This window comes from Leptonotus elevatus, chromosome 18 (assembly GCF_054856555.1).
Source record: "Leptonotus elevatus isolate MCC_2025b chromosome 18, RoL_Lele_1.0, whole genome shotgun sequence".
NCBI classification, from domain to species: Eukaryota; Metazoa; Chordata; class Actinopteri; order Syngnathiformes; family Syngnathidae; genus Leptonotus; species Leptonotus elevatus.
Genome location: NC_141256.1, coordinates 17,804,621 through 17,827,964, shown reverse-complemented (window position 1 = coordinate 17,827,964; position 23,344 = coordinate 17,804,621). Strand labels below are relative to the sequence as shown.

Genomic DNA, 23,344 nt, shown 5'->3' with positions numbered 1-23,344 from the left:
CCCCTGACGTCACGCTGTGTCAAAGATTTTGCTGAGCGAAAGAGCAGTCACTCCCGCTGGAGTTTCGTCGCCGCCGCTGTCAAAGTGAATGGATTTGTTCGGCTTAGCCGGCGGCTAGCTTTCGGCAATGTTGTTTTCAGGATGATATCGCAGCGGGACAGCGGGGATTTCGCTCGTTTTTATACCGTTACGGAGCCCACGAAGCACCGGAAAGGCTACACTGTGTACAAAGTGACCGCGCGGGTGAGTGGCGCGCGCACAATTGACAGCGATGGCTAACAATGCTAATGCTACGCTAAGCTAGTCGAGCTAATAGGATGCAAAGGGACTAACAATGTCAACGACAACATATCACTTGGTCTTTTTTTTGGGGTGTCTCTGGTTTTATTTTCGCGGGTTATGTAATTGCGAATAGGCATTTACCATAACAACCGTAAATGAACCTGACCCATTGCCGAGCGTAAACTGCGTAGTGAAGCGATTCACGAAGAAACACGAAAACACTACGCTTAAAGTAGATAAATGATGTTGGATTGTACAATGTGGTTGGGATATATTTGATATATGACCAGTTCCAGTTTTAATTTTTAATATTCCGAAATACGAACTATGGGTAGCGGTGTTTCAGGAATACCGAGGAAACGCCATTCCTCAAAAATACGAATCTAGCGTAGGCTGTGTGCGTGGAATGCAGAGAAACGTCATTTACGTAAGTAGAAATGCGAAATTTGCGTAGCGGGGAAATAATTTACACGAACGTCATTTGTGCAACCAAAATGTGAGACTATGATTGTTTAGACAGACGGATTGAGTTGATCAGAAAGTTAATCATTAGTTGATCTTCACCATCTTAAAATGTACTGGCGATATCTCTGGCTCGCTCCTGGTCATTCACTATAAGGCACCCATTGTCCCCCTCCATGCTCACATTTGGAATTGCATTAAAATCCTGACTCAATTCCCACTCTTCTGCTTTTACACAGATCATTTCTCGAAAGAACCCCGAGGATGTCCAAGAGGTAAGACATGTGGGTATTTTTAATTGGCGACATCATTTGTGTGGGAATGACTCATTACTTATTTGGTCGCACCATTCCCAGAGACACATTTCTTGAGAAGAGTTGAGACTTTTCAGTAAAGACGTCCACTTAGGAATGCACTCCTCCCAGGCCTGAACCAGTGCTAATGCATTCAGCATGATGTCAATTACAGCCTGTAGTCTTGAGAAAGAAAGAGGCAAAGAGTTCACCAGGGGAGCGAGCACACAAGCAATCATGAAAAGTAGCAAATGGACCCGTGGAGCTTGAGTAAAGGTCTTGTACGATTTCTTTCACAACCCCCCACTGTGCCTTCTGCCACTCGTTCTCCAGATAACAGTGTGGAAAAGGTACAGCGACTTTCGGAAACTTCACCACAACCTCTGTCAGCTGCACAAGAAAGTTTGCAGCCAATCGGAGCTGTTTCCTCCCTTTGCCAAGGCCAAAGTGTTTGGTAAGTATTCTCGTTTGCGTCTTAGTACAAGTGATATTATTTGCAATGAACATTAATTCAAAGTATTTGGCTCCTTTTGTATGCGGCTTTATTTCCCTTCATTCCTGACTTTATTATGGGAATGTCCCCCCCCCCCCCCCCTTTTTTTTCGGTTCATAGACTTTCAGCAATACTGTCAATGATATGCAGCATGCTATGCTAACCCTGTCTCAATTGATTCCTGTTAATTTACTCTTCCACGTACATTCAGGTCGCTTCGATGACTCGGTGATTGAGGAGAGGCGGCAGTGCTTGGAGGATCTGCTGCAGTTCTCTGCCAACATTCCCGCTCTGTACAGCAGTCGGCACATCCAGGACTTCTTCAAGGTAAGACGTTTGCACAAATAAATACACACAGAAGAACCACAATCGCAAAGTTTGTCCCGTGTCGCGTCCAGGGAGGCGAGGTCCACGACGGCTCGGAGCTCATCGGACCGTCCGAGCCCTTCGCCGAGTTCCTGGCTGACGACGCCTTGTCAGACTGCGGCTCGGATGGTAGGTGGTCATATTTGCAGTTGCTCTCGATTGAATGAATGCTGTGAGTCAAGCTGCATTCGAAAAAAGAAGTACAAACTGTTTTGAATGTTGAACTCAAGTATAAATCACAGACTTAAGCAAAGAGTAAAGTGGGCGTAATGTTGTCATGTGACTGCTAGAAACGGACTGTCTGTCTCAATGAAGCTCCTCCCCTCCTTCAACATATTTCCTTGGCCTCAAGATGGTGCCAAAGCAGTACTTTTATTTGAGGAAGTCTATACCTGGTGGATTAATAGAAAGCTGATATTGATGAATGTCGATGCTCTCCTTTGGCCGTACTCACTCTTATTGTTTAAAGTAAAAGTCAAGAGTGGAACTGGACAATTAAGGCACTCTAATTCCAGCTCCGGCTCACCTGTAACGCACAAACACACTCACAAATTGAAAGGAAAAGACATTCAAGTTGATTGTTCTATCCTGACCCTGACATTTGGATTTCTCTCTTCAGTTCCAAGAGATTTGAGCTGTGCTGAAGACTTGACAATCACATCCGAGTATGGAGGTCGGTATGAGCGATTCTCGCCGTTGATTCGATGAATATTCCAGCATCGGTCTGCTTCTTCCATCCGTACGTCTTCCAGGCCCGTCCAGCGACAGCAGCGACTTGAACTCTCTGGTCGAGCTGGACGATGGCATGGCCTCGGGCCGCACCTCCCCGAAGCAGCCGCACGGGGGCGCCAGAGCCAGCTTTAGCAGCAGCAGCGGCAGTCCTCGCTTGCCCTCCCTGCGCACCCCGTCGCCCGCCGCCCCCGCACCGGAGGTCAGCCGGCCTGGCCGCGCGTCGCTCTTCTCCAAGAAGGAGAAGCTGAAGGCCGACTACCTGGACAAAGCCGGCGAGCTGATCCGTGTGGCCGCGCAGAAGGAGAAGGAGCAAGATTACCAGGCGGCGTTCTCCTTCTACCGCAGCGGAGTGGACCTGCTGCTGCAAGGGGTTCAAGGTCAGACTTGCGACGGGCAAAGTCATCATTTCTGTCCGACACTTCGACAAAATCCTGTTTTAAGTGAATTGACGCCACGACAGGTGAGCCCAGTCCCACACGGCGCGAGGCAGTGAAGAAGAAGACCGCTGAGTACCTGATGCGAGCAGAGCAAATATCCAGTCAGCATCTTCGCAGCAACATGGGCCAAGGCGCTTCACAAACCGCGGTGAGACGCGGCCAAATATTGTTTTCGATTCGCCGGATGGCCCTGAATGACTCTTTGGGTTGCAGGTGATGGGGGCGCAGTGCTGCGCGTCCACCAGACGAGGGAGCCAGCACAGTCTTTCCGACGAGCTTGCTGCTTACAGGGTTCTGGGCGTCATCGATAAGGTCAGCAAAAGATCTTAAAAACAAAAAAAACCTTTTCGCTCTTATTATTCAGAACGATGTTACCATGTTTGCAGGGTTTGTGACACAAATGTTGAAAATGGCCTTGATTACAGGATCCTAAATACAACCTTCCCATGTATTGCTCACATTTCACTTTGTTATTTATTTTTGGGCAACTCATCCGCTGTTGGCTAGCTACCTCTCTGCTAACACGGCATCTTAGAATATAGGGAGAGCCACGTTCTTATAGCATTATGACACTGATATGCTATAGTTGTTTGTCTTTGGTGTAACATGTCGGAGCAAAGCAGAAGTAGAACAATGTGATTCATCACATTGAATTATGGAAAATTGTGTGATTAATACGTAAAAAAATATGTTGTAATTGCTTGAGAGCACGAGTATGCATTCATCATGACTTGCATTTATAAATGTTCATTTCTGCTTGTGAATTGTTGAATGTACATTTTTGGATTGGCGGGCATGCGCCTTTATTTTTAGTGTCAAGATATTTCCACACATTTCAGTTCTAAACCCTCAAGTGTTAAAAGGCTACTCGTCCTCGAGGAGACAGTGTCGCTGTCTCCATTGAGCGGGACAACCCGTCTCCATTTTCTCTTTTAAGAATTAGAAATTGAAAAATGGAAAGTGAGCCTTTATTTATTAGGAGTAGGACATTAGGACGAGCATCTTCGGACGTTACCGAAAGCGTGAATAGCAAATTGTCATCGAGAAAAAATGCAAGTTTGTGAATTGTGAATTGTCCGGGGTCGAGGTGAAACACTAACATTTGTTCAAGTGCGACATGAGTTGAATCATGTCCCGATACGGACAGCTCGTCCCCGTGTCTCCTCTCCTCCTTCAGCCATCTCTCAACGGCCATAAAACATACGAGATTGACTTGATCATATAGTAGAGAGAGTGCGCGCGTGTGCGTGTGTGTGCGTACACGTTTAGCATCAGTTATGACGAGCACCAAGGTCAGTTTGGGTTGCTGCTTCTGTCAGCCAGCTGCCGGCGAAGCAAACTCACCACTCAGCCATGAAATGACTTGGCAAGCGCCTCACAACACTGAATCAATGATGCTCATCCGACACACGCGCGTGTGCCGAAAACCCAAAGGAGAATGTTGACACAATCGCGGCGCGCTCAAGACGTGCGCAAGTTGACGCGTCGTCACGTCGCAGTTCGAGCCGGCTTCCCGTCCTCGTCTCATCCTTCCGCCTTTCACTTTTAATGGGGACAGAGGAGACAGATGGAGAGAGCTCCTCACCCTACTATCTGCCCCCCCGCCACTCCCTACACCCCCCCCCCCCTCCCATCCTCCCTGATGTTTGTGTCTTAATTATATTAGCGCCCTGGCCAGCACCACCGCTCTGTTTACTCACATCTCCATTCATATCCATTTAGCCTGCACCTGTTTGGTCCCAGCCAGGGTCACATGGAGAGAACACGCACGCACGCGCGCACACGCACGCACGCACGTAGAAACTCAGTCAGCGGGTCGCACACATATGCTGAAAATCTCCCCTGAGGCGCTGATGATCTCGCACGAGAGCGATGATGATGTTAGGACGCAAAAGAGGTGAAAACGAAGATGTCAGGGAGAAATGGCGTCCCGGCGCAGCCTGCAGCCGACTTTCCAAATTGGAATACTGGCGGCGCACGCCAAAGGAAGCTGGAGATTTACGGATGGCGTCGGCGACAGCTGCTCCGTAATTGAAACAGTTGACACGTGCGATAAAATAATTCAATCACAAAAGAAACCAGCCTCGTACGTCCTCCTCGTAAAGTGTTCCCTCGCGATCACGACGTTCACTTTTCACGGCTTTGCTGATTTTTTTTTGTTAACAGTAGTCGACCTCATTTGTTTCAATTTAGGAAGGTTTGAACATTGAGAGTGTTTTAAATGCGAGAACATGTAAATGCCTCGATGAGAAAAGTGCATCAAGTTTGCAGTGAGAGGTTTTACAGCCTTAAAACATTTATTTTAAAAAAATATGAAAAATAAAGTCACTTATTGTGGCCATTTTGGGGAATGTAACTGATGAGAATTAAAAACTCCAAATGTGTACTTTTAAAGTGGAAGAGGTTGTAATAGTTGATCATATTTGATGCGTAGTAGGAGCACATTTGACCTAATAAATTGTCCAAAATGTGCATATGATTAGCAAACGTATTTGATGTGAAATTACATGACAGCATTGAAATGCGCTCACAGCCGTCAGTAGACAAAACGCATATCAATAAATACCAGCGCAAAAATATGACATGTGCAAAACCAACAAATAGTTATATTCTTAGTTGTGTCAACTAGAATTTAACATCCTAAAAAAAGACGTATGCTAATTGTGCGTCGTCACTTCATTTTTTGTAATGTAGAATTTTTATGAAGTGAAAACGGATGCAAGCATCGCAATGTGGAAGATTGAAATTGTCTTTGGTGAATAATTGAGTGGAAGCGCATTTGTTGGCGGCCATCTGCTCGGCCAATCAGCTAATAATTTGATCCCTAATGCGCTCCAACGAGCGTTTGGTGGCCGTGACATTGCCTGACGGCTTCATCTTCATTTTCCGTTTGGAGGCCGAGGGTTCTTTTGACACAATCGCGTGGTGACGAATGCCAGCCCGACATCCGACAACAACGCGAGCGCTCAACAAGTTCATAAGCTGCACATTAATCACACTCTTCTTCCATCGCAGGTTCTTTTGGTCATGGACAAGAGAACACGAGAGATGTTGGTCGTCAAAGTAAGTACGCCGTGTGCGTGCGTGCGTGCGTGCGTGTGTGCGTGTCCCGGTGGTGGTCGTCCTGACTGTGAGTGTGAAGTGTGCCAGACGCCCCAATGTGTGACCGCTGTAATTGATTCTAATGGGCCCGTCCCTGTCAGCTCCTCTGCTCTCAGGTGTGAGACGCGTGCCAGATGTCAACGCGCAGCGCGGCACAGATGACTTCCCACGCACGCGCACGCGCACGCTCATATAGCGACATTTCTGCAGACACTTGCTGCCAATGTGAACGTGATGTGTGAGATTTGTGTGTCTCTTTGAAAGTCACACGCTCGTGCGCGGCTTGATGAATCCGGTGACTTTGAGTCGGGGCATAACCGGCATTAGGCGAGAATGCTCGACTTGACTTTGCCTCGTCGCGATATTAACTAACATCATGAAATCAAATGTAAAGAATGATGAAAGCTGCTTCTGCTGTGTGCAATTTGACCACCAGGGGGCATTATCATAGTTATGCAGTCATGAACGAGGATGAGCATTTTTTCATTTCCAAAAAAGCGGACACTCGGCTCGGCCTCACGATACTTTAAGTTTACTCAAAGATGCTGCACATTACAACTATTTGAATGCATGGGTAGAGAAAAAAAAACAACCCAATAAATATAACTCTCTTTTCAAGTCTTTTGATCACGCGATTGACCCTTTTAATTAATTAATTAATGCGATTTGGAATGGGGCAAGTCAGGATGGAACTCACACCCTCCGGTTTGGCAGCACAGAGCGTTACCAGTGTGCTCAAGCTAAAGCTCGGTGCCACCGACACAGCTCAGGTCCCAATTTGAACACTTGGAACCTGCTTTTTTCTGAAACAAAAAATATATATGTAACAATAACAACATGCACATCCAAGCAGTCGGCATTGGAGCAGTCGCGGCAATACGGTGCACTCCGCCTCCCATTTGTTTCAACCCAAAAGTGGCCATGATGTTTGTCGGCCGACAATAACCAAATCAGAGTTTCACAACTGCAAGTGCAGTGTTTTTCACAGAGGATAAAGAATAGATGCCTTTGCGTGTCGGTATTGTCTGTTACATGTGTTACTGCATCGTTTGTGTTCAAATATCAACAATAATAACTTTGCCATATAGATGCTATTTTGCAGCCCTTTGCTGTCATTACGCGTTAGCATAAAGCGAGCTAACTTATGTCTTTTGTTCAAATACGCAGCATCAAATAACAGAGGATAAGTTCCGGTCGGCCGATTTGTGCGTTGTAAATGTTGACTGTGGCGCAACATGAGACGGATTGGATGGAAGCTCGAGGGAGCGTCAACAACGTGAGCAAGATTGGAAGCGTCTCCAGAAATGCGTCTGACCGGCTTTTGCTCCTCGTCAGGGTTTGCGGAGGAGCAGCGACTGCAGCCGAGTGAAGAAGAGCATCACGCCGCGCTCGGTGCCGCACATGGTGAAGCTCAAGAAGCTCATCGAGTCCGAGGACACCGTCTTCCTCTTGCTGCAGCACGCCGAGGGTAAGCTGCTTCTCTTTTTCTTTTTTTGGGGGGCGTGTCCTTGTCCCTCCCGGGCAGATGTTTGACAGAGATGGCCGAGTGTCACAGGTCATTATTCTGATAGCAGGTGGCGCCACGCTTCATTAGCTACGCCAACACCTGGGCCTTCTTACATCTCTCTCGCGCGCGCTCCGGGTGCGAGTCTCAACACTGGCAATCAACTCAAGCCTCACTTTACTTTTGTTTTGGGTTTTTGGGAGGTCGGGTAGGGCAGGTGGGTCAATGGTGGACAAAATCTGACCTGGGGCCACTCCGGTCTTGAACCGACCCACCAATCAGTTATCACATTTCTCTCTTCTTTAGACACCTTTCATTAAAAAAAAAAATCCATGCAAAATGACACACACAATATCGAAGAAACAACAAGCCGCAAAAAGTGAACCATGCTTGATTGCAAATACGGTTCTAAAAGCTCAAATCCACTGAAATAAATGGAAATTTGGCCCTTCCAGCCCCCCCCCCCCCCAAAACACAACCCAAACTGTTGTCATTTGCATTTTAATGAGGAAAATCTCACTAATGACATCATTCAAAATAATTCAACAGCTATTTTGTCAGGTTGTGCCGCTTATTCTGGCCATGTGGGGGCAGTATAAGACAGAGTCCAACTGATTGTCACGCCCATCTCAGTTCTTTCTCCGCTTTTGACCCCCCCACAGGGAGCGGTGAGCTTTGCTCATTGAGATGTCGCAGCTTCTGTCGGCACTAATTTCACTTTTTAAATTTAATTGCATTGAAATTTAAAAAATGTAACTTTGCAAAAGATACAAATTATATGACTGAGCACTGTTTTATGTTTTGTTTTACGGTGAATTTAAAGTGGGAGTGGCAATAAGCAGCTTGAAGTTATTTATTAAAGCTTTGAAATCATTTAGCTTGATTTGATTTATTTTGTTTTATATGACAAAATCTTTCCATTTGAAAAAGGGGTGTGTGCACTTTTGATTTCAGGCTGAGAAACAAGTTATGACAAGAATGCTCAAAATGGTGTTGCGTAGCAGTCCTCAACATAGACAAAATCCATCTTCTACGTCAATATTGACGCGTGTAATCGACTTGCAGTTCACAAATGAAGCCGCCTTTTCTCCCTTTTTGCGTTCAGGCGGCAAGTTGTGGTCCCACGTTGGCAAGTACCTGCGCACGTCCAATCCGGATGAGAGCTTCGACATTCCTTTCATCCAGAAGAGCCACACGGTGGCCGTCCGCTCGCCGCAGTGTGCCGCGCCGCACTTGGATGTGGATTCAGCCGGGTCCAGCTCCGGGCCTGCTGCCGGTTGGGGTCCTGCGGCGCATGCAAACAAGGACGTCAAGGACCGGACCGCCTCTCCTTGTAAAAGCGGCCCCTTTGCCCGGCTTGGCAAGAAAGCGGCGGCCCTCCCCGACTCTGGCGCCACCTCCGAGGAGGAATGCACCAACAGTTATTTAACGCTTTGCAACGAGTACGAGCAGGAGAAAGTGGAGCCGGACGCTCTTGAGGAGGGCGAGCAAGCGAGGAGCGAACAGGAAGTGTCCTTTGACGGGCCGACCGGGACGACGACCGCCGCCTCCTCGCAGAGCCGCTCGCTGCTCAGCGACGACAGCCCGTCGTCGCCCGTCGGCTGTCGGGAGCTGCGCTTTTTCGCCCACTTGCCTGACGCGAGGCGGGATGGCGAGGGGCGGGACCCCGGCGAGGGGCGGGACCCCGGCGACGCCGTACACCTGCCGCCATCACTGGATCAGTCCAAGCACACGCCCATGGAGTTCTTCCGCATCGACAGCAAAGACAGCGCCAGCGAGGTGACCTGCCTCGACTGGGGGGAGCAGCAACAGCAACAGCAACAACAACAACAACAGCAGCAGCAGCAACAGCAGCAGCAGCAACAACAACAGCAGCAGCAGCAACAGCAGCAACAGCAGCAGCCCCCCTCCCATAAACAGCCCCCCGTCTTTTCCGCATCCGAGGCTGTGCAGGACCTTCCGGAGCTTGCTCCGGAGGTCAAAGGGCACGACGCGCACTTGCGGGGGTTAGATCAGAGATCAGAAGAGTCCGATGAGTCAGTGGTGGTCATTTCTTTTCAAGAGGCGGCAGTGGAGGACGAGGGTCATCGGCCGGACCTGCTGGTCAACCTGCCCGCCACGGGCGGGGCCGCGGACTCGCAGCAAGAGCAACTGGAAGCGTGCGCGCTGGGACCGGGCCTCGAGGTCGCGACCTCCCCTCAAAGATCCATCAAGCCGGATGTTTTACAGCTCGCCGAAGAGGAAGAGCCTTCATCTTTGTCCGCTCTTGCACCTTCATCCGTCTTGACCTCCCTCTGGGACGACTACAGCTTGACTTTTGGACAAAAGGACAACGTGCCAGTTGAACCCTCATGCCAAAACAACGACCCCTGGCTGGACGCGGGCCTGCCGGCGGCGAGCTCCGGTCCTGACCAAGCAGCGCGCTCGCACGTGATGGACAACGTTCAACCTCGGGCCTGTGAGAAGTCGGCGGACTTGGACGGCGAGTCGTCAGCAGTCGCGGTCGACCGGGACAAAGGCGTATCGCGGCTGTTTGCCGAACTGGACCAGTTGTCGCTGGCCGCGTCCCAGGTGCGCATTCCGGAGGCCTTTGTCCGATGTTGGGCCGTAGAGATGGTGGCGGCGCTGGATTGTCTGCACCGGGAGGGCATCATCTGCCGGGACCTCAATCCCAACAACATCCTCCTGGATCGACAAGGTGAGACGGCAGACGTTGCGCTTCCTCGCTCACTCGCGGGGAACCTCAAAGGCACAAACGCTGAAACATATTTTGCTACAGTGAAAGAAATACTCTAAGCACGATATTATAATACTGTAAGAAATAGTATAAGACATAAAAAGAAGTGATGGGGCTGCGGTTATTTGATGGAATAATTGCTTCTCGAAAGATTCGATAGTGACGGCCCTGCCTGGGACTCAATGACTCTGAAAAGACGTTTTAAAACGTTTTTGGCACTGAGTGAGTTGCTTGCTTTTACCCTCAACTCCTATATGGCTAATAGTCATTCTACGCAGAGGATAAGCATTATGTGACCGTGAGTAACTGCTATTTAGAGTCGGCATTAAGCGAGCAGACCGAAAGGCTAAAATGTGGGATCTTTCATCGGCAAGCAAGCAATGCTGTGAGTCACGAATGAAGTTGATCACACAAGTCAATAAAGACATCGCTCGTCGTTGCTATCAAATTGTAACAAGAATAAATTGCGTCCTTTTGACACTGAGAAAGATGGCTGCTTGCGAGGCGAGTCCCTTGCCATGCCCCGCCCCCTCATCGGCGCTGATCTCGCCAGCAAAATAAAGACGAAAGGCCGCGTTTTTACGGGGTCACAAATTCCTCCCCATTTCCTTCTCTTGTCCTCCCACAATCATTTCTCTCCACCTCGTTATCAACAAGCGTCTAATTAGCTGAGTGGCTGTTTTAGTCTCCCCCGTGGTAATTATTGTTGGAGAGGGCCCATCAAGCGAGTAGCGCGGCGCATCATTCTGGCTAGCCTCGGCTAATGGCCGCGGCTACCTAATGACACCATTAGTTCTAATGACGGCGCTAACGGGTAGCCGCTAAACAGGAGTAATCGGCCAGGCGGTGCGCTCGCGACGGCTCGCGGACGCCATCGCGGGCGCGCGCAAAAGGAACCACTGCCGGCAAGGAAAGCAAACATTTGAAAAGTGCCAAGTCAGAGTGACACCCGACTGTGCCAGGGTGCGAAAAAACAAAACATGTTTTGCTTTCAGGTCATGTTCAGCTCACTTACTTCTGCAGCTGGACTGATGTGGAGGAGTCATGTGACAAAGAGGCCAGCGCCAACATGTACTGTGCGCCAGGTAAGACTTTCCTGGCTGTTGTTACAGATGTGCTGAATTGGACTTGCGTTGCGTTGGCCACTTTGCCGTCATCACGCGACGTCTCCAAGGAAACTTGAATGCTGGCAATCGGGCCAAATTCGGAGCATTTTTCGGATCATTTGAGAATCTGCATTCTCTTGATTGTCACGTCAGTTACGGCATAAACGCAATAAGAAGTACACGTGCGGGTGCAGGGAGGATTTTTATCCACTTGGGTTTATCATCTTCATGTTGTATCGCATTATCTGTGACTTTTGAGTGTGTATGGCTTGAGAAGGTGCGAGTGGGCTGGCTGATAACTTGCTAACCTGTTGGTGTTCGTCTTTTATAGATTTGCCTGCCGCCTTGCCACCATCGCGCACATTTCTTCAGAGTGATGCTGAGAAGCAAAATGAAAAAACAAAATAAAAAAAAAACTTTCAATGCTTCGAGGCAGATTATTATTTTGTAATTGAATTATTCAAATAATGTGCTCCACACACTATAAGTGCAATAAGCACACACATGAGCATTTTTGGGCTTGTCAAGTTAGAAAAAAATGCAATAAGATGTTGAAAATCAAGAACGTTTGGAGGGAGCAAATGTAGTTGTAATTGCCTTGTGACCCGCTAGAGGGTGCTGCTGTGCAAGATTGAGGCCAGTTGGAGTGTGAGCGGCGCCCTGGCATTCTTTATGCGCTTTCTTCTTGCAGGAAGGTGACGTGACATGTCATTTTTCGTCTTTTTCGTCATTTTCAACGCACTGCACGCTGGCACGTTTTGCAGCACATGGAAATGAAAGACGTAGTCCATTGAAAAAAAAAAATTCTTCCCTCATAGTCGGGTAAAAATATTTTTCAGTGTGTTTCTTCTATTAGTTTGTTATTGATATGAGATAGATGTTTAACATTTGAAATACTTCAGTTAAAATGTGTGGAAAGTATTTGAAATAATTTAAAATCATTTTTATATCATTTGTGCCACTATACACATGCACATATATACAAACTCGACTTGATATATTATTGACTTTTATGCTTGTCTTTATTTGGACCAATCAATTCATGTCAATAAATCTTCAGCAACTGAAAATGATCCATAGTTTGTAAAAAGATCAACGCAATAAATAAGCAAGGCTGAGGCATCGAATTGATGAAATAACCCAAAGACGATCATCGGAATAATCCTGTGCCTTAATACAATAAATAAAAAACACACAAGGGGCTGTTGCGGCTTACTTACTTTGTTTATAATATCTCCTTACAGCCAAATATATTTCATTTTAAAAGCATGTAGAGGATCATCCCCCAAATCATATTGTGAGCTTGAAGACATTCATCCCAAATTGTTTGGTCAGTTGGCCATCCGGTTGTAATAATCAAGTCGGCCTGTAGGTGGCGTGTGATGCCTTCTTTGCATCCTCACGTGGCCTCTTCTGCCTTTTTGCTGCCATTTCCCCCGACTTTTGTCGAACATGTAAGTGTGCGTTCAACACATGCAAGCATTTGATGTATACGCTTGCATTTGCAAACACCAACTGGTGTGTGTGCGCGCGCGCGCGTGCGGTGCTTGCGTGTGTGTGCGTTTTCTCGCTCGCCCTTGTTATGTGTTGCTGTTGATCCAGACGGGGTCAGCTCGATGGCTTCATTCCTGATGACAGATTTATGAGTGTTTGCCAGAGAGCTAGCAGGGGGTCTGCTCGCTCTCGCTCTCTGTTTGCATGTGTGTGTGTGTGTGTGTGTGTGTGTGTGTGTGTGTGTGTGTGTGTGTGTGTGTGTGTGTGTGTGTGTGTGTGTGTGTGTGTGTGTGTGTGTGTGTGTGCGTGCGCGCACATATATGCATGTGTGCGAAAGGAGGAGAGAAACATGTTTTTGAAAGCGCGCACGCACATTCACAGCAAAACAGGGAGTGGACTTGGAAAAATCCAGTGGCGGTCTCTTCATCTGTTTATTTATTTACTTTCTCACCCTTTCGACATCATCAGATGGCAAAATGTAAAACAATTAGTCAAGCACAACGAAATTAAACAGAAGCAAAAATATGACACCGTTTTTTTTTTATTCCATTCTAATTATATGAGGTGGAGGCAAGAACAATTTTTTTTCCATTTATTTGTGTGTGTTCGATTTAAAATAAATAAATAATTAATACCAATTATTAGTAGTCAACGAGGTTGATAACTGATATTTGGAGCCGATCTTCATTTTCAGTAAAAAAAAATACAAATTGCAACGCTTGTTGAACTGCTTTAAAGCATCTGTTTATTGAACAACTTTTCACATTTGCATTTCTTTATTTAAATCAGAGACATCTTTGTTTTCAAATTTCAACAAAATGTCATCAGTTTGTCTTCAAAAGTTCAATGAAAACGTGAACAGGCCTGACTTCCAAAATACCTGAAATGTTCAACTTCACTATCTTTAATTTCAGGAGAATAATAATAATAATAATAATAATAATAAAACAGTTCTCCAGGTCAGCAGCATCTCTTCTAAAGTTGAAAGTCGAGACTGTAAATAAGGTTAACACAGTTTGAAATCTAGAATTAACCGTCAGATTAAAAAAAAAAAAAAAAAATAATAATAATAATAAAAAAGGCCGATACTGATAATCGTCCTAGCCGATACTTGATCCTATCGTTAAGAACAATACAAAAATAAAAGAAAACAGAAACCCTTTGAAGCTGACCGAGTTCAAGTTTTTGTGTAATTAAAAAAAAAAAGTCTCACAAGGAAACCTTTTGCAAAATGGCCCGCCTGGCCGGATCCCTCCTTGTACTTCATTCCACTTTGGATGGAGCTGTTGGTTTGTCGCGGAGAGCTCGAGTTTGCTTCCGGCCCACACGGGACGACGTACAAAGCAGAACGTTTAAAGCAAACAGTCGAGCGTTTGCCGTAAAGGAGGAGAAGGAGGAGGAGGAGGAGGTGAACGTACGCGCGCTTTTGTTGCATCCCTCCTTTGATTTTTCCATCTCAAGTCTTTTGCACACATGCGAGTTGAAGGCCCGACGGTCGGCGGCGGGCGACCTGTGACCTGTGGCCCGTGGCCGCCTTTGATGGCCGTCCTCGTTCCCCGCTTCGCCGTGCCTCGCTCTGACAGAGCGGTAAGTGGAGCCAGCTTCACTGGACTCGCCCCGCGGCTCCTCAGACATTAATCCATTGTGATGACATCGACCTTGCTCTGAGACGCACATGTGCGTGCGTGCGTGCGCGCGCGCGTGCGCGTTTGCTAGCGGCCCTCCAGCGAGGAGCTACGCAGGTATCACTAGTCCGTTCAATGACCGTCTTCTCTCCTTGCCTGTCAAAACATTCGTCCTGGGGAGCCCCGAAGACCGGTTGCTCAGTTAGCTCCAAGTGTGCGTGTGCGCGCGCGTGCGTGTGTGCGTGTGCGCGCGTGTGTTTATGCTAGCCCTGTTGTAACCTTGGCTGCAAGAGAGCCACACGCGGCCTCCAGGAGACGAGGGGTCTTTGTCTCTCATGTTCCCCCAGCTGAGGAGCCTGATCTCGGGGCACACACGGGGTCATCCCCCCCCTGGGTGACCACCCCCAACCTCAACACTGCCCCCCCGCCCCCCCCATCCCCGGGTGGGAGTCGAGCGCCATGAGAAGCCATCTGGTGCCAAGCGGAGCTGGTAGCGTTGCAGACTTTTTGACTTTGCCGCTCTTAAGCAAACGCAAGGTTTGTTGTCGCTTGCCGTCAAACTCGGCAAAGGCGCCAGTTTGTCATCATTGACAAGCATTTGAAAAATTGACATTTGCTCCTATTCAGTATTTTTGCTGGCAAGTTCAAGCAGGAAGCAACCGAAACACAAAATAGAGGAGAATCACTTTGATAGCAGGTACTGCTCGCTGTCGGTACCGGTACTGTCCGCCATCTTGTGGCCATTTTGCAATCAGGAACTCAAAATGAGAAATGACAGGAATATAAAATTGTCATTCATTTCTCGTCATTTGAAGGAAAAACTATCCGATCCAATTTAAGCCTTAAATAACATGACCTCATTGACTGGCAGCCATTTTCAGTCAAGCAACCCCCTTCGCTCCCGGCTGTCTTACTGGATTTTGACTGATTTTGCAAGGCCCACACAATATTGTGTTCTATTGGGACCTACCAAAAGAAAGGTTCGAGTCTCTTCTTTCATCAGGAAAAAAAGTACATTCTGTTTCTGTTTTGCAACAATTAGCATTAGAATAAGTTCCATCATTATTCACAAATCTGTTGAAAACAATGTGGAAAAGAGCTTTTTTTGCAACCTGGCCCTGGTTGATCTCTTATACTCTGCTGCCACCTCCTGGCCGTTTTTTTTTGGTAATAACTACCATTGCTTTAAGTGACCTCTTCAGGTCAGAGACCGCATCAAAGCTTTTGGTGTGCTCGAGCATAAAAACAAACAAACATAAAAAAACGCATAAATACGTCTTTGGGATCATGGCCATATTTAAATATCTAATTTTAATGTATAAGTTTTTGGGAACAAATGACTTAGAAAGCATTAAAAGTTATGAACTAGATTTTGCCTTAAAAAAAAACATGATACAAGTACAATTGATAGAATCGCTCTGAATTTGAAAAGCAAAATGTCGTCTTCCTGTCACCAACATGGAACTCTAATGCCACCAAGTGGCAGGAAATGACCTCAACACAACTCTCAATCTTTCACACTCCTCCTAACTGTTTAGTATAACTTTTTAACTTCAAATAACTTTGCTTACTGAATCAATGAACTGAAAGGTTTAGCAAGCCTATTTGTCCACTTTTATATTCATTCAAAAGAGTATGAAAAACAAGATTGCGCATTTAGAAGAAATAGAAGTTAAATCAAGCGATTAGTTAGGATTAAAAAGTGTAATGGACTGACGGCCCTAATGTGTGTAAGCATTTTTCAAAATGGTTGAAAATCCGTATTTGTTTGTGGGCAGTTTTGCCACAAAATGTCCGCCTTGTCCAGTTTTGCTTGCAAGGATCATTGAAAAGGTTGAAGCCGCCGCCGGCGGCGTGATTGGCGGCCGAAGACGTCGTGATTGGCGAATGATTTTGTGAGTCTTGAAATTGCGCTCGCAAGACAACGAAACGTGCATTTGCGTGGGAACGTGCGCGTTTCACGTTGGTGCGTTTGCTGCGGGAAGGTCGGGTCGTGCAGATGGTGTGAAGTTGCCGCACAGACGCTTTCCTCAATTTAACTGCTTTTTATTATGCAAATCACGCTTTTATGAGACGTGTGTGTGTGCGCGCGCGTGCGCGCCAGCGGGCTGAATGAGCGAGCGAGCGAGCGATTCAAGATGTCGGCCCGCCGCGATGTGGAGTGTTTTCAAACTCAAGTGGCCGACGCACATTCGGCACATTTCATTTCTTGTTTTGGGACTTTCAGGATGTGCCTTTTTTGTCTTCAGAGGTGGGCGGCATCGGCGAGGAGACGGCCGCGTGCGATTGGTGGAGTTTGGGCGCCATCCTCTTTGAGCTGCTCACGAGCACGGTGAGTCCACAAAGAGGCAAGAGAACTTTTTCTTTCTTTGTGTGTGTGTGTGTTTTTTTTTTTTTTCTCCTTCTTGGTGTTGTGGGACGGCTTGATTGGCATTCAGCCGCCTCCCTCTTTCTGGTCTTGCCAGATTGCGAGCGGAGGTGCGTCTTGGCTGCCGCCTCTCGCTGGGGTAGCAGGTGAGCGCCAGGTGAGCGCCAGGTGAGCGCCAGGTGAGCGCCAGGGGTGTCCGTGTGACTTTCCCCCCCAGCTTGCGCTCCATCTGCCGGGCCAGCGGGTCGGGCCTCCGCGGGCCGCTTTGCTGGCTCCCGCAAAAGCGTACGGCGCCGGTGAAGGTGACGAGCGAGCGGGCGGGCGGGATCCCGGCGGGGGCCGAGGCGGCGCGAGCGAGGGTCCGGCTCTTCAACGCTCGCAACGAGGGGGCAACTCGGCTTCATTTTGTTTAGTTTTTGTCTGCGAGTATCTGAAGCGCTCACGTGAGAAAACAAACGACAGCTGCAACGATCAATAGATGAATCACGACTCGTCGATTGTCGCGTCATTATTTTGGGTCATCCACGAATTGTTTAAAATTGCTCATCTGCTCCGAATTTCAGCTTCTCAACAGCGCAATCATCTGCTTGTCTTTGTTTTGAACCAAAATCAAAGAATTGAAATTGGGAAATGAAAGACAATATTATTATTGTGCTCAAAGCAGTAACGAATCACAATTAATTTCTCTTTGTGCATTTGTCAAAAAGGAATTTGGAAATAGAAGAATGTAAGATTCGATTCAATTAATTGAAAGAAAAAAATCGACAGACGACTGAAACAGTTGCTTGCATCCTTCATACAATCCAAAGACAAAATACAATTTAGAATTCGACTCCCAAAAATCACACAAAAACCTGTCGGTCATCATTTTTTACGGGTCGACAATTTATGATCATTTTTGTTCCTGCGGCGGAGACGAAGCCAAATTAGTCGCGTGTGTTGTTTACGTCACCAGCAAACGTTCGAATGAAAAACAATTGCAGGCCATCAATATAAAGCAATGAAATGAAAAACCGTAAGTCAGCAGACATTTGTGAGTCGTTCCTAACCTCGTTAATCGTTCCTAACCTCGTTGAGGCGACTCGCCTCTCAGCGCTCGATTGTCCTTTTTGCTGTGATTTTTATTTATATTTTTTGAAGGTTTGGAGGCCTCATCAAAAGATCTCAGAAGTTGGTCACCACATAATAAGACGACTCAAAGGATTTCATTTCGTTTCAAGCTTATTTTTACAATCAATTATTTCATCAACTATTTGAATAATCAGATCAAATTATATTTTGAATTAAAGTTGATTACAAAAACGTTTTTTCCCACGATTTCAGTTTATTAAGCAATGATTGTTGTTTATTTGTTATTGTTGAATGATTCTGAAAACCAACAAAACAAACAATGAAGCGATGTCACGCGTCATCGTTTCATTTATTGGTTCACTCCTCGTTTTGCAAAAGAATTGTTTGCAAATTTTGATGAAAGAAAAAAGATCCTTTTTCTGCTTTCATGAAGATTGACACAAATCAGAAAAAACACAGTTGAGTGGATGAAATTGGAAAATGTTCACAATTTTAAGGACGGTTCCGACCAATTGCTGAATGATTAAAATCGTTGTCAATTCATTTGATAATTAATGAGTTGTTGATTCATTCCGTTCAAAAACGGACAATTGGAAAATGTAAAGGATCAAATCTGTCAAAAAATGTTTTGTGCTCGTTTGGCCCTGAAAGACTTTGATGGACTTTTCATGGTAAGATTGATTTGGTTTGGGCCCAAATGGACTCCGACGCGTTGAAAGGAAGCGATTGTGCTGAAGTCGGCGCATGTTGTAAGCCAGGCCTTCGATTGGTCCTTGTCGATTCCGTTGAAAGCGTTTGCCGGCGGGCATCGTTTCTTATCGGCCATCAGCGAACCGACCACCAAACACCGGTGGCGGCTGTTATTGTGTTGAACGCGCACACTCGCTTACCTGGGGAAAAAAAAGCAAGTCAGCCACACAGATGTCGCCTTTGATGATTACGTCTGGGCGGCGTTCTGGCAAAGACGCGCGCACACACCGGCGCAAATGTTGTCTCTTGATCCTTGCAGGATAAGATCTGGCCCGGGGCGGTCTTGACTGCAGCCAGGAACCCGGCCAGAAGTCCTGCAGCACGTATCGGGAGAGCGCGAGCGAGGCAACAGATCCAGCTGGGGGGGGGAGGGGGGAGGGGGAGGGGGGGAGGAGGGGGGCACAGCTTGCCACGCACACTCATCTGTGCCGTTCTGTGTGTGCTTTTTTTGGTGGGGTGGGCGGGAAGATGTGGCGGGCGCGGCGCTGATTGCGGCCCATTATTGTCAATTATTTCAACAATAAGCTTTTGGAAAGCACTTGCGGGTCTTGCGCTGCCCGACTTGCTTTTGGTTGCCGTGTTTTCGCTCATTTGCTGCTTGAAATCCCTCCTGCCGAACAGTTGCAGTCAACTTTTTCAAAATGGTTCTCTTCAAAACAGAGAGTGTGTTTTTGCTGCAAGAAGAGCGCCTCGTTGTTGTTTCAGGCGCCACTTTTTTCTTTCCTGTCTGATGCTTATCTCTCGCCGCAGTCGCTGCTGCAGTGCCATCCAGCGGGAATGGGACGCCACACGGCGCTCGGCGTCCCCGAGTCGCTGTCGGAGGAAGCCCGATCGCTGCTGGAACAGGTGACCGGCGAATATCATCCCCCCCCCCCCCCCCATGGCGGGAATTCATGCAATATGTCGAAGGGGATTCGCACGCTCGAGGTGTCCCAAAAATGGAGGTTGTCGTGACCATGTTGTGTTTTGCGCCAGCTGCTGCAGTTCAACCCCAGCGAGCGACTCGGCGCGGGCCTGGCCGGCGTGGACGACATCAAATCGCACCCCTTCTTTGCCAAAGTGGACTGGAGCAAGTAGATGCCGCAGATGCATGCTGGGAAACGGCCTGTCACTCCAGGTAGACGGAAGAGGTGCGGCTTCAAAGCAATCCATTCAGACATTGGATGGTTGACGGTTGAAGTCTTGTTGTTGTCATTTGTGAAGCGGCGGCGGCGGCGGCGGCGGCGCAGGTTCCATTTCTTGTTGAAATGTGCCCGCCGGCATTATCAGGTGTTTTTACTATGCAAGTGGAGAAGCCGTCGTTGGGCATTATTAGCAGAACGGGACCAAATTCTGCATGCTCAGCACATTTTTGGACTTTTGTACAACAAACTGCACTGAATTCCGCTTGTCATGAAAACACCAACGTGATCGGCACCGACGACATTTCTCACTAACTTTCTTGTGCTGCCATTTTGACAACTGCCGTCCATTGCAAATGTTTTCTCTCCTCCTGTTTGCACCAACCCTCACTGCAGCCATGCAAACAATAAACACACCTGAGCGACAAGGTGCTGCCTTGCTTCCTTCCCGCAATACCGGCAAGTGGCGGCAACCGGAGACGTCGTCTGTCGTGCCGAGCGTCGGCCGACGTGGCGACTGGAACATTTTTTTTTTTTTTTGGGCCACTCACAGTATGAGAAAAATGCTAGTTTAGATGTGCTCTTAACTCATTGACTGGCAGCCATTTTGACTGAAGCAACCCCCTTCGCTCCCGGCTGTTTGACTGGATTTGGACAGATTTTATTGTGAATATTGTATTCTATTGCTATCAAAACACGGAACCTACCAAAAGAAAAGATTCGAGTCTCTTCTTTCATCAGGAGCAAAAGTATATTTCTATGTTTTCGTTTTCCAGCAATTAGCATTAGAAAATAGCTAAGTTTTTTCTTTTTTTTCTTTTCTGGAGAGCTCAAAAAAAAGAAGAAAAAAAGCTGAGTTTCATCATTATCCACAAATGTGTTTAAAACAGTGGGTGAAAAGAGCTTTTTTGCAACATGGCCCTGGCTGATCTCTTATACTCTGCTACCACCTGTTGGCCGTTTTTTGTAATAACGACCATTGCTTTAAGCCACCTCTTCAGGTCAGAGGCTGCGTCAAAGCCTTCTGTATGCTTTAGCATAAAACAACAACGTATAAATACGTTTTTGGGAGTGAAGGACAAAGTATTAAAAAACTTCTTTGCAGGTTTTTGGTTTTGAATGAGTTAATATCTTTCTTATTTTTTTCATAATCCAGTTTTCTATGCATGTTCTAAAAGATGGCCGCCAACAAAGCAAGCAAAAAGCCACCAACGGTGACTGGCATCCATTTTGCGGCGTCTTCAGCAGTCATCAATTGCGTGTGCTTGACGTGTGCTCGACGTGTCCCTTGGGTGTCGTTAGTGCAACATTGAAAGAGTGCGGAGGAAGCGATGAGATGAAGTCCGCTCAACAGCCGGCGTGACCTGAACGTGAACCTCCCGTCAGCCGCCATGACACATTCATACGCACGCACAGGTCAGGGAAGTTGTTCTGGGCGCCGCCTCGCCTTCCCTCGCGTCCGCCTCATTGGCGGCGGGGTCGAGCGTCTGCGCCGATTAGCGCTCGTCATAAGGCCCGTCTGTCGTTAGCGCACGCGCCCCGGGTGAGAGGTGGCCGGGAGAAGGCTGTCAATCTCGCGCCGCCGCCGACGTCTGCCGCGTCTCCGCCGAGACCCCGTCCTCCTCCTCCCGTGCGCGTTTGATGTCGCCGCGCGTTTAGCTTTCAGAGGCTCGCTCGCAGGTCGCCGCGTGAGGTGGGCCCGCGCGGTCTGATGAGACCTATCAAAGTGGAGCCTTTACAAAGATCGTGTCGTGTTTTTGCACATGTCACTTCACTTCCTGTGGTTCGGCGACACCGACCGTGTCGCTTTTGTTATTGTCTGAAACGGAGGAAAATGAAATGAAAAATGAAATAAAAAATGCTAATGAAGCGACGTTCGTGGCATGCTGTTCATTTTGCATGCGAGTGAAGATATGAAATATTATTCTCATTTCTGACTTTAGTTCAAACAAATCATTGATAAAATAGTGCATGGTAAATATTATTCAATAGAAAATTACATTCATTGTTAAAATTCAATGACAATTTTTTTTTTATTGAATAAAAAAATTAAATAATTTAATACAAAATAAAATTAAATTAAGATTTTAAAAATAATTTATTTTGACGTCTTTTTCCAGTTACATCATTTAATTATTTTTTTGCAGAAATCAAATGATGTCCACATGGAGCCCCAGTGAGGATGTGGAATATTTTTGTGATGACTACAAAATGCTTTTGTCACGATTGGCTGTGGTTTTGGACCCAAGTGTGTGCGTGTGTTTGGGGATAAAGGGTTTTATTAATCAAACAAAAACAAGTTGGTGCCGACAAAAAACAACAAAGTCCGAAATCAACGCGAGGAACTCGCAAGACGTGCGCCGAACGACAGAACGTGGAAACGGCAATGGACCGACCCGACCCGGACAAACACAACAGACTAAATACACCGCCGCTAATGAGACACACCTGAGGAACACAATAGGCTGAGGGCACCGATTGGTCAGACAGACTGGGAAGGGACGAAACACAGGTGGACGTGATCAGGCATAACGAGACGAGGGCAGAAATCAGGAACACAAACAAAAACGACAAATAAAAGCTTAATAAACAAAATCCAAACCCTACAAAACCCAAACCTGACAACTTTCATTTGTTTTGGTCATTTTTGTAATACATTTGGACCTTTTTGTCAGTTAAATTAGCTTTTTTTTTAATCTTTTTTTTTTATATATATGTGTATTTGACACTTTTCCCCAAAATACAATTGCAGCTATGCTAATCTTCAATTAAAAAAATAATACAATCCTACCTACTGTTGACTTTTTTGTGTTGTGAGTCGTTTTGATGTTGTGGCGAGTTGTCCAAGGTGCACGTGTGTGTGTGTGTGTGTGTGTGTGTGTGTTTGCGCGAGTGTCTTTGCCGCAGGGAAGGCCCCCCCCCCCTCCCCTCCCCCCCCGCGTGCACGCTCACAGGCAAGATGGAGAGGACACGCCAAGGACTCCCATGATGCAACACTTCTCATGGTGAGCCCTGAGAGTTTGACTCCCTGAAGCCCGCAGGCCCCGTTGACCCCCCCACACATATTCCTCCAACTTCCTGGACCGCTCTCCTGACCCCCCCCCTCCACTGTTGTCTTTGCCCACCCGGGTATGTGGTCCGCGCACGCACGCACGCACGCGCACGTTGACTTTTCCACGCAGGCAGCAGCCAAATGGCCTGCCTGCCCTCTGCTTTAGTTGCTTGTGGTCAACTTTTGTTTTTGTCTTTGACGCTTTGACTTTAGCTCACAAAGCCCAGGAGGACTTGCGCAGCCGAGGGAGTGACACGCACGCACACGCACACGCACACGCGCGCACGCACGCACGCACGCACACACTCTTGCGCCAAGCTGAAGAGTTCCGCTCGGAGAACCTCCGGCA

At 47.3% G+C, this 23,344-nt stretch overlaps 1 protein-coding gene across 1 annotated transcript; it reads left to right on the top strand.

The window, feature by feature from the left end:
- Positions 1-40: 40 nt before the first annotated feature.
- Positions 41-21,968, top strand: rps6kc1 (ribosomal protein S6 kinase B1). The gene is made up of 16 exons (XM_086060952.1): positions 41-243; positions 984-1,019; positions 1,371-1,491; positions 1,742-1,857; positions 1,929-2,025; positions 2,516-2,569; positions 2,649-3,005; positions 3,089-3,213; positions 3,279-3,377; positions 6,081-6,128; positions 7,503-7,635; positions 8,777-10,369; positions 11,404-11,493; positions 16,883-16,965; positions 19,573-19,668; positions 19,798-21,968. The coding sequence occupies exons 1-16, from the start codon at positions 142-144 to the stop codon at positions 19,897-19,899; spliced, it is 3,252 nt and encodes a 1,083-aa protein (XP_085917078.1). The 5' UTR covers positions 41-141; the 3' UTR covers positions 19,900-21,968.
- The last annotated feature ends 1,376 nt before the right edge of the window (positions 21,969-23,344 follow it).

Excerpts from the sequence above, each read along its gene's own strand:
- rps6kc1 (XM_086060952.1), top strand. The coding sequence starts at position 142 with ATGATATCGCAGCGGGACAGCGGGGATTTCGCTCGTTTTTATACCGTT. Across the intron at positions 3,214-3,278 it reads AAGGCGCTTCACAAACCGCG|GTGATGGGGGCGCAGTGCTG; the intron begins GTGAGACGCGGC and ends TTTGGGTTGCAG. Across the intron at positions 19,669-19,797 it reads CCCGATCGCTGCTGGAACAG|CTGCTGCAGTTCAACCCCAG; the intron begins GTGACCGGCGAA and ends GTTTTGCGCCAG.